The following is a 14574-nucleotide window of genomic DNA, read 5'->3' as shown; positions in this document are numbered from 1 at the left end:
AACTTGCATTTCATTAAAAACCTGCCAGCTGTGAATCTCTCACAGTTTCTGCCTTGTTTGCTTCTCTGTCAGATCCTGCGCATCTGTACAAGATACACCCCTGACCAGGACACCATGACCTTTTCAGATGGGCTGACCCTCAACCGGACGCAGATGCACAATGCTGGCTTCGGCCCGCTTACTGACTTGGTGTTCACTTTTGCCAACCAGCTCCTGCCCATTGAGATGGATGACACAGAAACAGGCCTCCTCAGCGCTATCTGTCTCATCTCTGGAGGTGAATAAAGGACAGAGCATCAGGCGTTTAGTGAGAATGGGAACCGTTGGTGTTGATTAGTGTTGGTACCAAAGAATGACGAGAAACTGACAACGTGTACCTCAAAAAATAAGGACACGAGGACACAAATTTTGAGCAGACCTCATCACATTTCTGTCGGTCCTCAGAGGGATTGTATGGTTACACCTGCTTGTGCTTGCTCAAAAGAAGGAATTACCCACAAATGTTATCTAAGCAATCAGATCTTGGCTGTAGTCACAACTATACTTAGATCGTTTTAGTCAAAAACCACGTGGTGATTGAGTGGATCCAGATGCAGGACTCAAACAGACTAGAACTCAAATCACAGCTTTATTTGCTAAATACAAATACAACTGAGCACATGAAGCGAAGTGAAACATTACAGGCTGCCAGACCAACAGGACCACACATAACATGCTGTTTGCAGCCTGATTGCATCATAGTCTAAAGACATACACTAAGCAGTTTATGGTGAAATGTTGGAGTACGTAAAGAAAATGATTCAGTCCACATTTAAACTCTGCCTGACTCGTATTCGTTCAGCACAGTTAGCCCGTATTGACTCCAGCTGAATGTAGTCTGAAAGTCAGCCACAGGTTTCTTTGAGTAAGGCAGCAACGATCAGACTGTCAAACACATGAAGGAAATTAGAGAGTAATAATGTTTCATTTACTGTATGTCCACCAAAAATCATGCTTCAGTTGTCTTAATCACTCCCACCCGCCATCAGCACTCAGATTTCATCACTGCTGGGTTTTCATTCAGAGCTCTATACGTATATACTCAACCCACAAGGTCTCGCTACATATTACAGGCTCTTGCATAACCCATGAAAGGCACAAGACACCTCTGATCGCATTTGTAATCACATATCTTGACTACAGTTTCCCCAGGTCTAGATCTGAGTGTAAACACTGCCACCTTATGACTGGTTTGTGAAGTACACATTACACCATCAGGTCATCAACATCCGTTCACATTTTTATTTACATACCACGTAATCTCATCTTGTTTGCTCGCTAATGTTTCAGGTAACTGTAAATATTTCAAATGAGTTCCATCACATTACTCAAACACACAGAACCAAACAGCAACAAAATATCAACTAAAATCACTTTTGTTCAAACTAACAAACCTATTATAGAAGGTTAAAGGTTAAAGGTTAAAGATTCCTTGGCTGCACTGCAGGCACAGCGGTATCGTTAACTTACAGTGTCAGTAGAATACTGCACATGTTATACTTTAGTTTTTTCTCTTTAATGAATTTGCAAGAATTGCAACACAGTGAGCAATCAAACAGTTCCACTGTTATTATGGGATTTTGAGGTGGAAATGAATTTAACCTATTTTGAAATAAGGCTGTAACATGACAAGAGGTGGAACAGGTGAAGCTCTCTGAATACTTTCCAGATACACTGTATCAACCAAACAAACAACAACAACAAAATATTATTATTGTTGAGTCAAACAAGTATTTGAACCCTCAAACAGAATACGATTGAGTACTTGGTGAGGCATTTCTTGTAGTTGTTCACCAGGTTTGCACTCATCTCAGGAGCGAGGAGTCGGTGAACTCTAAATCCTTTCTTGGCTGCCACTGGGCAACTTGAAGCTTCAATGACCAACACAGATTTTCTGTAGGACTGAGGTCTACAGACTGGTTGGGCCTCTCTAGACCTGCAAATAATTATTTCCCCCGCTGTATAGTGGAGGTAGGTGCACACATATGGACTACATCATATCGTTAGCTTCATAGCATAAGTGCCTAAGTCATTGACTTAGTCAAATGACTTGGGCAATTATGCTATGAAGCTAACGATATGCAGACGGTGTAATCTGAAAGACAGGAGACTGCAAGGTGATATGAAGAGTCAGCATCGAACAGTAGTCTGCAGGATAACTTTGGATGTCCGGAAAAGGACGCAAGTGAGAGCAAATGCTGAGTTGTTCTCTTTTATATTAAAGGGTTTTTTAACTTTGCAATTTAAGGTACACTGAGATCATTGCTGCTATTGAAAGACAACACTGAACCCGACTGAACAGCTCTGTTTGCAATGTTTTTCTTCTAAATCAAACCAAACTTCATCACATATAATCGCCTCAGTTTTGTCTATATCATATAAAACCAATATATGAATTTGTCCTAATTGAGCCTCAAGTCTGACGTGTTTTGTGCATCTGTCTGCGTATCAGATCGTCAGGATCTCGAGGAGCCCTCTAAAGTGGACCAGCTGCAGGAGCCACTGCTTGAAGCTCTCAAGATCTATGTGAGAAAGCGTCGGCCAAGTAAACCACACATGTTCCCCAAAACCCTGATGAAGATCACCGACCTGCGCAGTATCAGTGCTAAAGGTAGGGTGGACATTAGCGTACCGTGTGGTGATGATTGAGCTTACAATCAGCAAAGTGATGTTTTTAAAGTGCTGTGTGGTGACAGCTACAGGAAGGCATTATTAGTACCACTGTAGTTAAATAAATATCTGCTATATCCCCAAAGATCATTTATTATTAGCTGAAAATGAGCTGGAAATAAAAGTGGTTTTAAATAAAACATCATGAAAACACTTCAGGACACATAAAACTCTGAAAAGTAAAAAGAATAGAAGATTCCCCATATTACTGCTGCACATGTTTAAGGTTGAGCTGCTTTACTTTCATATAAATTTATTTGAATATGAAGTATTTGCTGAATAATGCATATGCTGTTTCATGTCCAGCCTACATCTTATGTATATTAAAATATAATAATAATAAAACAAATTCAACCTAATTAAAAGGCTTGAGCCGAAATGGTTAACGGTCCAAAGGTAGGTTATTAACTGATTGCTCACTCTCCATCTCTTCATCACTAAGGTGGTTCAGGCTTTGTTGTTGTTTTGGAGACAATGATGATTAAAGCTGGGTTGAGGTGCTGTTACACGACACAGCTTTGATAGTAGCTCTTTGGAAAGTTTTGAAATCCTTTGGTGGAAAGATATAAAGATATATACAGCTTACAGTAGGGGAAATAATTATTTGATCCCATGCTGATTTTTCTAAAAGACTGAGGTCTGGACACTGGGTAGGCCTCTCCACACCTCCAAATAATTATTCCTCCCACTGTGCAAGAGTGGAGGAATGTGCACACATGTGAAGCATCGGCTAGTCGTCTCCAGGATCACGTTGGACGTCGAAGAGGAAGCAGAGGATTGTCTAATATTGTGATGTCTTTATCTTTCAGTATAAACTGCACTGAGATGAGCTTTTGTGAATTGCTGCCATTTAAAAATAAAATTGAACTGAATTAAACATAATGATGAAATGCTGCAAATAACTATATTTTAGGAAATTGTAAACATGTTTGTGAACATCTTTTTATTTTGCATATACACGACAAAAATAACAGATTTCTTCTATATTGGCTTTTCTTTCTGTTAAATCCAGGATCTAATTTAAAATCCTCCTCAACAATCTGGCCCCATCTTATGATGCTCGTAGTACCATAGCGTCCCAATAGAGCACTTTATTCTCTTCTGCTGGCTTACTTGTAGACTATAGGGTCTTTAAAGGAAAAGGAAAAGCTGATCCTTCAGCTATCAGGCCCCTCTTCTGTGGAACAGCTCCCAGTTTGGATTCAGGAGACAGACACTATCTCTATTTTTAAGATTTAAAACTTTCTTTTGTGCTAAAGCATGTAGTTAGGGCTGATCAGGTGACCACGAGTCCTCCCTTAGTTATGCTGCAGTATGCTTATGCTGCTAGTGGCCTGCCATGATGCACTGAGTACTTCTTCACTCACCCTTTTTACTCACTATGTGTTTTTTTGTTATTTCTCCCTCCCCTCACTCCCAAATAGTCACGACAGATAGCTGCTCTGCTTCTGCTCAGGTTTTATTTTGGCCAAAGGGGAGTTTTTCCTTCCCACTGTTGCCAAGTGCTTGCTCAAAGGAATCATTTATTGGGGGTTTCTCTCTACTATTGTTGTGTCTTTATTGTACAATATAAAGTGCCTTGAGGCAACTGCTGTTGTCATTTGGCGCTGAATAAATAAAATAAAACTGAACAGGACTAAATTGAAACAGCTAACCATCCAATTTTATATCTTCAAGCTTTTTCAAGCATATATACAAAACAGAGCACACACACAGGAAGGAAAATACTATCTTCTACTACAACAGGTGCTCAAAAAGCAGTGGGAAGAAGTAACACTTATGCACTCCCACCCCTCCACATGCTTCACAGAACTGTGCACCTACCCTTGTCTGCCAGAAGGATGATGATGTTGTTTTATTACTAAGTGATGTCAGTGCCTTCGTTCATCCAACAGATGCCCCCCGCACCTGTTGGATGCTGGGGGCTTTGCATTACTGCAACAGGCTGAAAATTTCACCCGTAGTTGCTCTGTTTCCACGTCTGCAATGTTCCATCCATCCACCCATCCACCACCTCCTCCAGCTTATCCGGGGGAACACCAAGGCGTTCCCAGGCCAGCCGAGAGATATAATCTCTCCAGCGTGTCCTGGGTCTGCCCCGGGGCCTCCTCCCGGTGGGACATGCCCGGAACACCTCACCCAGGAGGCGCCCAGGAGGCATCCTTGTCAGATGCCCGAACCACCTCAGCTGGCTCCTTTCGATGTGGAGGAGCAGCGGCTCTACTCTGAGCCCCTCCCGGATGGCTGAACTTCTCACCCTTAGGAGGAAGCTCATTTCCGCCGCTTGTATTCGCGATCTCGTTCTTTCGCTCACTACCCACAGCTCAGCACAGCATTGGTGAGGGTAGGGACGTAGATCGACTGTTAAATTGAGAGCTTCGCTTTTACACTCAGCTCTCTCTTCACCACGACAGACAGACAGTGATCGGGCGTACAGCATCCGATCACTGCAGCCGAAGCAAGTCTCTGTTGGATCTGCTCCTCTTTAGATTTTAGCACATCGATGGTAAAATTTGTTTGTTTCACTCATTCATTGAGCAGCTGGTGCTGTGCCTCCTGGAGGATTTTAGTTGTAACAGCAAGGGCCAAACTGTCTTGAGCTATCAGAGTGCGTGCATGGCAGAAGAATCCACAGCCACTTCCAGGACAGCGGCGACATGTGGCGCATATGGCAGGGCATCCAGGCCATCACCAACTACAGGAAGACAACACCTGCCTGTGATGGTGACGCCTCCCTACCAGATGCGTTGAACAACTTCTATGCACGCTTTGACCCTCAGAATGATGTGTTGGTAAGGAAGTCCACCCCCCTCACAAAAACCAGGTTCTGTGTCTGACCTCTGCTGATGTGAGGAAAAATCTTCGCAGAGTTAACCCACGGAAAGTTGCTGGTCCAGATAACATCCCTGGGAGAGTGCTCAGAGAATGTGCAGACCAGCTGACAGCTGTCCTCACAGACATCTTCTGTTGTCCCAACGTGCCTCAAGGCCACCACCATCGTTCCTGTGCCAAAGTCCCCAGTGTCCTGCTTCAATGACTACTGCCCCGTTACACTCACGCCCATCATAATGAAGTCAAGACGCTCATCATGAGGCACATTAAGACCCTGCTGCCATCCACACTGGACCCACTGCAGTTCGCTTATCGGCCCAACCGATCAACTGACGACACCATCGCCACCACCTTACTTCTCGCCCTCACCCACCTGGACAATAAGGACACGTTTGTATGAATGCCATTCATAGACTTCAGTTCAGCATTCAACACAATCATTCCTCAGCACCTGATTGGAAAACTGAGCCTATTGAGCCTGAACACCTCCCTCTGCAACTGGATCCTGGACTTTCTGACGGAGAGACCTCAGACAGTCTGAATCGGCAACAGCATCTCCAACCACACTGAGCACTGGAGCCTCTCAAGGCTGTGTGCTCAGCCCACTGCTGTTCACTGTGCTGACTCACGACTGTGCAGCAATGCACAGTTTGATCCACATCATCAAGTTCGCCAATGACACGACTGTGTTGGGTCTCAACAGCAAGAACGACGAGTCAGCATACGGAGAGGACGCACAACAGACTGGTGTAGAGTCAACAACCTGTCTCTGAACGTGGACAAAACAAAAGACAGGATTGTTGACTTCATGAGAGCACGGAGAGATCACTGTCCACTTAACATCAATGGATCCTCTGTGGAGGTCGTCAAGTGCACCAAATTCCTTGGTGTCCACCTGGCAAAGAACCTCTCCTGGTCCCTCAAAACCAGCTCCATAACTAAGAAGGCCCAACAGCATCTCTACTTCCTGAGGAAGCTGAGAAAAGCCCATCTCCCACCATCCATTCTTACCACCTTCTACAGAGGGACTATTGAGAGCATCCCGAGCAGCTGCATCACTGTCTGGTATGGTAACTGCACCGTATTGGATTGCAATACCCTACAAGCCACCAGCGTTGTACACACACCCCTCAAACACACTCTTCACCCTGCTGCCTTCTGGAAAGAACTACCGGAGCATCCGGGCCCTCAATGCCAGACTGTGGAAGAGTTTCTTCCCCCAGGCCATCAGACTCCTGAACACTCAGTGACTGGACTGACACACTCATACCTTCATACACGTCACTACCAAGCACTTACCTGCAGTATCTCATACACACACACACACACACCTTCAGACACCAAGTTACTTTATGCACAATACTCAGTATTTTGCACATTTCCATTGCTTGTGTCTGTATCATTCTGTTCTGTTTAGTGTTGCACTGTCTTGTCTTGTTTTCTTGCAATTTTTGAACTTCACACTCTACGTAGTCCTGTGTTTGTCCGTTATATGTCATATGTAGCACCAGGGTCTCGGAGGAACGTTGTCTCTTTTCACTCTGTGCTGTACTACTGCACATCCCTGAAATGACAATAAAGCCACTCTTTTTTTGGCCATCACAAGGGATTTTTGACTCATGCTAAAAAAGAAAAATGTTCACAAACAACCAAATTATCCATTCATCCAGTGCATCTTCAAGGTTTTTAATAGATATGTTTAGGCCTTTAAAAGGAAAAGACAAAAAGCCAGTATTGACCCCTCAGTGAGGTGAAGTAGTCCTACAGCACGTTTCCACCGCTGTGCTTGACTGTGGGGATGGTGTTCTTTGTGTATTTGTACAGCGGGTCAAGTTGATGGCAGAGAGCTTGACTTTGGTTTCATCTGACCGGAAGCCTTCTCTGAATCATTTAGATGTTCACTGTGTCCAGTGTTGGGGAGTAACAGAGTACATGTACCGGCGTTACGTATTTAAAATACAAAATATGAGTAACTGTATTCCGTTACAGTTACTGTATGTCCAACAGCAGCCTTTCAACGCCTCTCTCTGTCTCTCGCTAGCAAAGTTGACCCAGACAACAAAGTAAAACTAGTTTTCGGCTACGAGCCCGACACGAACCCGACGTATTAGCCAGAGGTCCCTTTACTACGGTTCGGAGCCGCTGACCTGTTTTATATACGCGCTGAATAGTTTTCTATACGAGATCACTGCAAAAAGTGCAGCCTTACCTAATGTCCACCTACTGTTACTCATATATATTAAGATTTAAACATGTAGCTGGTGTTGGTGTGGAGAGTAACCTTCAGTAATAAATCACACAGCAATAGCACATTCATGTAGTTGTAAAAAGCATGATAATATATTAAGTAATCCAAAGTATTCAAAATACGTTACAAAATACATCAGGTGTTGTTGGTGACTGTGGTTCCAACTGCCTTCAGATCATTAACAAGCTCCAACTGTGTAGTTTTGGGCTAGTCCACCACCTTTCGCCCCATGAAGTGAGATCCTGCATGGAGCTCCAGACCAACAGCATTTTGTATTTCTGCTATTTCTATTTTAATCAGGAATTGTGGGAATGGGTCACTTAATACTGACATTTTTAATGTGTTGAGCTTCTGAAGTGCTGATATTTCGAAACACTGTGTCACGTGACCATGGCTAAGTAAGGTTTAGTGCACAAGCATTTACAGTTAACACTCACCTTTTCACTGAGCTTAGTGATTGTTTAGTAGCCCATTCCAACTTTGTGCAGGTTTCCTTGTCCCTGATTGATTGATTGATTGATTGATTGATTGATTGATTGATTGATTGATTGATTGATTGATTGATTGATTGATTGATTGATGCCATAAGATTGGGGCATCAATCAGTCTTGGTTTCAATGGGATTATTTATTTATCAGTCAATTACATGCAAGTCAATTTATAACTTTTATGCAGCGTGACCCAGATGGGATCTGCGGGTCTTACCTGGGGTCTACTTCCTGTAGGACATGCCTGGCTAGTAGAGGCCAGGAGGCAACCACCTCAGCTGGCTCCTTTCTATGTGGAGGCTCAGCAGCTATACTCTGAACCCCCCACACGACTGAACTCCTCACACTATTAATAAGGGAGAGCCCATCCACCCATTGGAGAAAGCTAATTTCAGCTGCTTATATCAGCGATCTCATTCTTTCACCTTTAGAGAACGATAGCAGTGTTAACATGATGTTCAGGCCTGGATTAATAGATTTATGGCGTTTCCTAACATAGATGCTCTATCTGGTAGCAAATGGCTGCATAACATTTATGAAACAACACTCTACCAGCATCGGCATCAGTTACAATGTAAAACCATCAGATTAAACGACTCGTACATAAGAGAAACAATCAGTCGACTACTTGTGCACATCCCTACTGCTAGTATTTTAGGTATTATATGGTTTATATTGAGAAAAGGACTATAGATGTTAAGGATTTATATTCCAGTTTCAAAACTGTTTTTCTCCTACCGTGGTCTTGCAGGAGCAGAGCGAGTCATCTCTCTAAAAATGGAGATCCCAGGTTCCATGCCACCGCTAATCCAGGAGATGCTGGAGAACTCAGAGGGCCAAGATAGCCAGAGCAGCAGCAGTACTTCAGCTGAGGTGGGGCCCAGACTCAACAGCAAGGGAAGTCGCAGCAAGGATGCTGCTACTGTGGAATCCCCTAATTCCTCAGACAACGAGGAGGGTGCTGCCACACCACCCAGAATCGAGCCCTAGGAGGCACCCCGGGAAACTCTCTGGCATTACTTTGCTCAAAAACATGGGCAAGATGTACATCCCTTAAAATCTACCTAACCTGACTCCTAAGCTTGATATTCCATTTTCCGTCCATTTTGTCCCTATTTTTCTCTCCAATTTCCCCAAAATTCTTTCATTGAAAAGAATATAACACAGAGGTCTCAAAGGATCCCTGCTTTGTGTACATTTCTGAATCGAGCTCTTATTTGACATGCCTCTGGGACTGTGACAGGAAGGGCATCGCTCTCACAAACCAGCAGAGATAATACTCCTCAGGTCTCCTGTGTAAATTCGTATCTGCATGACGGGAGTTTGATAAGTGTTTTCTCTGGTTCGCTCGGTCTTTCTCTGTCATCTGTTTTCTTCTCTTGTATCGTTGTCACATATGCATTGTACATATCATTGAATGGTTAGGTCTCTGTTTCTAAGATGAATTTTGTGGTGCTTTATTCATTGTCTCTGAGGTGACACATCGAGGATTAAAGCGGGGCTCATTTTAAGTCCTTCAAAAGGTTATCTAGAAGGTTACAGCATATAGACATCATGGAAGTCTAATATTTTATATTTCTTATTATATTTAAAACGTTTTATCTTTTATAACCGTTTTGGGTTCACATTTCTCCGTGAATAAGTGTACATCCAGACGTCGAGTTTGTTCGTTTGTTTCCTCGAAGGAGGAAAGCACAAGAGCAGAAGCCTGGAGATACACGCTGATCAGATCGGTCATGTCTCTTCTGCTTCAACCTTCCAGGTAAACTGCTGAGACCTAATGTAGAAGGTTAGATTGAGAATGCACCAGTCTATGAAATCAACTCATTTTGTGGCTCTTGTCAGAACTGATTGGGGAAATTAGGCTGATGACAGATACCAGAGGTTTGATTACATAAGATCCTTTTCCCTGTTACAGTATACTTCAGGTTTACCAAGATTCTCTTTTATTGTTTGCACTTTGGAACTGGGAGAGAATAACTGGAAAACGTGGAAAAAGATTCCATGTGTTCTCGCCATCTGTTTCCACAGTGTCAGATTAGCCTTCTGTGTAGAACAGAGAGGTAGTTCCTGGCTTTAACTGAGTCTATGGCTGCAGTTCCACCTCAGATACTTCAACAAGATACCAGGAACATTTGAAGAAAGTCAGTCCGGGCAGAATCTATCACAGATTATTTTATTTTGGTGTTAACTTGTACTCACTGATGAAATCTGAGAATACAAAGAATTACTGTCATTAAGTTATGCTTTAAATAACTAGCTTTGTTGCTAACTTTATTTGGAGCTAAAGCTGAAAGTTAGCACAGTCGAAATGTTGGCAGTGACCTTTCATTGCATAGGAAAGCTACACAAACTACTTGCTTAACTGGACTTTAGTTGTGGATGATAATGTTACTTCTAATTTTAATGTAATTCCTGCGTCTGACCACTTATTTTAAGTCAGGTGTTAGCAGGTAACTTGGTGATTGAAATAGGATAGAATACCTACTTTATTGTCATAAAATAAGCTAATAAGAACCACAGTGCAAAACAAGCTAATAAGACTTCCAATGTCTCTTGCCAGTCCCTGTTTTCCCCGTCAGCAAGCTGTGCTAACATTTGTGCTTAACCCTCCTGTTTGATTCCAGCCTACATTAGCTTAGCAGCGATGAATGATTGAATGTCAGCCTAATCAGTGACTCCAGTGCTAGCAACATGCACTGCCAAGTGTGCGTGCATCTATTATGGCCTTATGAGAAGAGCTCCATAACCTCTTTTTCTGTCCCTTGCTTGAATCAGTGACACACGGGGGTAATGCTATACACACGACAACTGTACACTAATGTAAAAAGCACACAGTGGGGTGAATTGTGGAAAGACCCCAAACACTGACCGAGCTCTTTACATTGATAGACTTTCATCCCTCTTAAGTCAGCAGAGTAAAGACAATTGATCCAATATTAATCTCACTGACTGTGAACATAAACATGGTGAAGCTTTGATGAGTAGCTGTAACTATATAACTAAACAAAACGACGATTAAATGGCCTGTATTTATATAGCGCTTTACTAGTCCCTAAGGACACCAAAGTGCTTTACACATCCACACACTGGTGATGAAGCTACATTGTAGCCACAGCCACCCTGGGGCGCACTGACAGAGGCGAGGCTGCCGGAAACTGGCGCCACCGGGCCCTCTGACCACCACCAGTAGGCAACGGGTGTCTTGCCCAAGGACACAACGACCGAGACTGTCGGAGCCGGGGCTCGAACCGGCAACCTTCCGATTACAAGGAAAACTCCCAACTCTTGAGCCACGATCGCCCCACAAACACAAACACAGCACAATGTTCAACTTTAAAACAATTAAGTACAAAAAGTATATAACAATTTTTTAAAGAAAAAGATGTGTTTCTTCATTTCAAAGAGGATGCAGTAAAGATGGAAAGACATTTTTGTTTTAGTTTCAGCAGTAAATACAGTTTACAGGCAGAGTTTTGTGCTAGCAGGCAAAATTCATGCAGAAAATCAAGTTTCAGGTTTGATTTAAACAACTCTGCATTGATCATTTTGAAACCAGATTTTACATCTAGACTGTAATTAAATATTATTATTATTATTAATAATAAATTATTTCAAGTCAAACAGGTTTAAATAAAGCTTTAAGTTTGCATTGAGCTGAGCAGTTAATTTGTCACATTCTGAATGCAGAGCTTCACAGTTCTTGCTTTGACACGCGACATGAAGTTTTTCCTGATCAGCGCACAGACGCTGCACACGCTGCATCTTATCTAACATGGGTTCGATAACGTGGAACCTTTGGGGCTAACTTTTCAGTTTGGGGCAATAGCAGTTTCTGCTTTCTTGTTGATAGCAAAGTGAGAGCAGCAATACCATCCTTGTGTCTTTTCGTTAATGAAACTAGAGCCTTAAGTACAATAACTGAGTTTACCATGAAGACAGAAGTGTGTCTTACAACAAACCTCATTCATTATAACATTAAATTTGCCTTCTTTAGACAGACTGAATCTTGAGAGACACCAGTTAGTTCATTATAGCCGGGCTCCTTTCACACAGCATGGACTAAGTGCCGCCTGTTTCAGTTGGAAACATTATTCGAGCAACAAGTGTAAGAATTCTATAAAAAGTATAACAGTCATAACAAATAAGACGTTAAAATGATTACACTGTGAAAATGATGGTAAATGTGTTCAGTACAGGTTACTCAGTCTGTTCAAGTCTCATACGATTCTGCAGTCCGGTGAAGAAGACCTGCAGTCACATGATTTGTCAGACGATATGTGGACAGCTCTCTGTGATCTGTTTTCTATTACATTGAGACAAAAATGAAAATAATACTTCTTCATTTTCTGTATTACCAACTGAATTCTTGATTCCTTTGGTAAAGTGACTCAAAGGTATGAAAGTGTAGCACAGCAGGTTACACTGTGAAAGTGTGTGACAGCTATGCTGGTCCACAGAGCAACATTTATCTTGTATTCATAATCAATACTGTCAGATTGTAACATTCTTGTGTTTGGAGGAGCAAACTTTGTGTGACTTTGATCGGAAACAGAAAAAGCAGCACTTAAGGGGACAGGTTCTAAAAATCTAGATTCTATCACTGCAAATACATATCATACCTGAGCTGTTTAACTTTTTGTTTGTGTGCTTGGATGTGAGTGACGTGTTGGCGTCTGACAGAAGAATGATGTGCAGTATTAGGGAATTTTATCTTAATGTAACATAGGACTTGTTCTCCTGTGGTTCTCTCTCTGACGTGCTCTCCTGGTGAGAGACTTTTTTTATTTTGACATGAAAAGTCCTCACAGCTGAAGAATGTCCACATCCTGTCCCGAAGCATCGACGAGCCCTCGGGATCCTGGATGCAGCAGGGACTGTTCTCTGTTCCTTTTAGGAAAGAACCTCACCGTGCTGAATTACTTATTAGTCTCCACTGAATGTCGTACCGATGTAACTGTACTCTACTATCTAGCTCACTGCAGAGATGTTATATAAATGCTGTGTGCTTTGCATTCCAGTCGGCAGCTCTGTGGAAACGACGCTCTGTGTTTGTGCTTGGAAATGTAAACTCCCACTGAGACAGGAGGAAAATGCAACACGCGTGTCATTTAGGACAAATGGGACAAATGCCAACCGAGTCACCTCAACTCTCAATGTTTGATGTCTGTTTGTGTTCATGTCAAACAGCAGAGCTCCATCTGCCATTCCTCAGCCAGGGAGCCAGCTATCTGTCATCAATCAATCGAATCAATCATCTGACAGCTACTTGGTTCACAGGTGAGGTACGAACTTGAGTTCGACTGATATGGGAAGACTAATCAGCACTGGCCAGTATTCTGTACCAACAATCAGTTCAAGTTCAAACGGACCTTTACAGACACTCAACGATGATCTGTCCCCTGCTAGGAAGTTAACCCTGTACATACTCCAGGTCACCGTGACGTAGTGAGGCTTAGGGGTGGGATCTCTCTCTCTGTGCTTAATTTCATCTAATTTATTTATTTTAACTTATTGTTTTTTGTTTCCTCTTTGACTTTATTTGGAAGATAGGTTTCTGAAAATGTACTTGGTTTGCATGAGGTTAGAATACAATCCAACCTGTACACTGACCATGAGAGGGCCACTGGTGATCTGATAGATCACGATTGGTTAGTCACGAGGAGCTGATTTACAGATGTACAGAGTACATTTACAGATTTACTTTCTTGTTGTGAATAAAACCCAGACAGGAGTCTAAAAACTCCACGAGTGCCCGAGTATCAGTCTAACCCAAGATGAAGCTAATCAGGCGCCAGAAATCATGACTGTGAACTTCACCATCAGCCATATAACAGTAGGTCTGTCGTGTTTGTCTGCCAGGAACCCCTCCAGGACAGACGAGTTCACCACCTTTTCCATCAGACAATAGACGATATGCAGTCTTGTATATTTGTGTTAATATGAGACGATATGCTCACAGTTTACTGTGGGATGTGTTGTACATTTATCCAGCCTGTGCTGCAGGCTGAAGGCGACCATGGAAAGTTTTGAGATTTAAGCTTTGATTGGTTTCCATTTCCCATCATAAATATTGTCTTTGTACATTAACATATACTTTTTATGTTCATATACTGTTTAACTTTACCATGAACTGTCCTGGCAAAGTAATAAAATATATTTATTTTAAACACTGGTGTGTGCAGATGCTTGAAGGACAAAGATGAAGCAAGCCTCGTATTACTCATTTAAAACATTATTTAATACTTTTCCTGTTCTGAGTCCCTCTCATTGTCGTATAAACCAGTCCACACTGAA

General features: G+C 42.4%; 1 protein-coding gene across 1 annotated transcript in view; it reads left to right on the top strand.

Annotated features, from left to right (window-relative positions):
* LOC146644431 (retinoic acid receptor beta-like) overlaps positions 1 to 10424 on the top strand; it is a 123498-nt gene extending 113074 nt beyond the window's left edge. The window contains exons 6-8 of the mRNA XM_085395317.1: positions 73 to 277; positions 2492 to 2650; positions 9029 to 10424. Coding sequence (XP_085251443.1) covers positions 73 to 277; positions 2492 to 2650; positions 9029 to 9267 — 603 coding nt within the window. The 3' untranslated portion in view covers positions 9268 to 10424. The remainder of the gene's footprint in view (positions 1 to 72; positions 278 to 2491; positions 2651 to 9028) is intronic.
* The last annotated feature ends 4150 nt before the right edge of the window (positions 10425 to 14574 follow it).

The sequence above is a fragment of the Rhamphochromis longiceps genome, linkage group LG22 (genome assembly GCF_057381845.1).
Source record: "Rhamphochromis longiceps isolate RC_006_pf linkage group LG22, R_longiceps_female_GT1.1, whole genome shotgun sequence".
NCBI lineage: Eukaryota > Metazoa > Chordata > Actinopteri > Cichliformes > Cichlidae > Rhamphochromis > Rhamphochromis longiceps.
The sequence above is the reverse complement of the archived record's forward strand: the minus strand, read 5'-3'. Positions and strand labels throughout refer to the sequence as shown.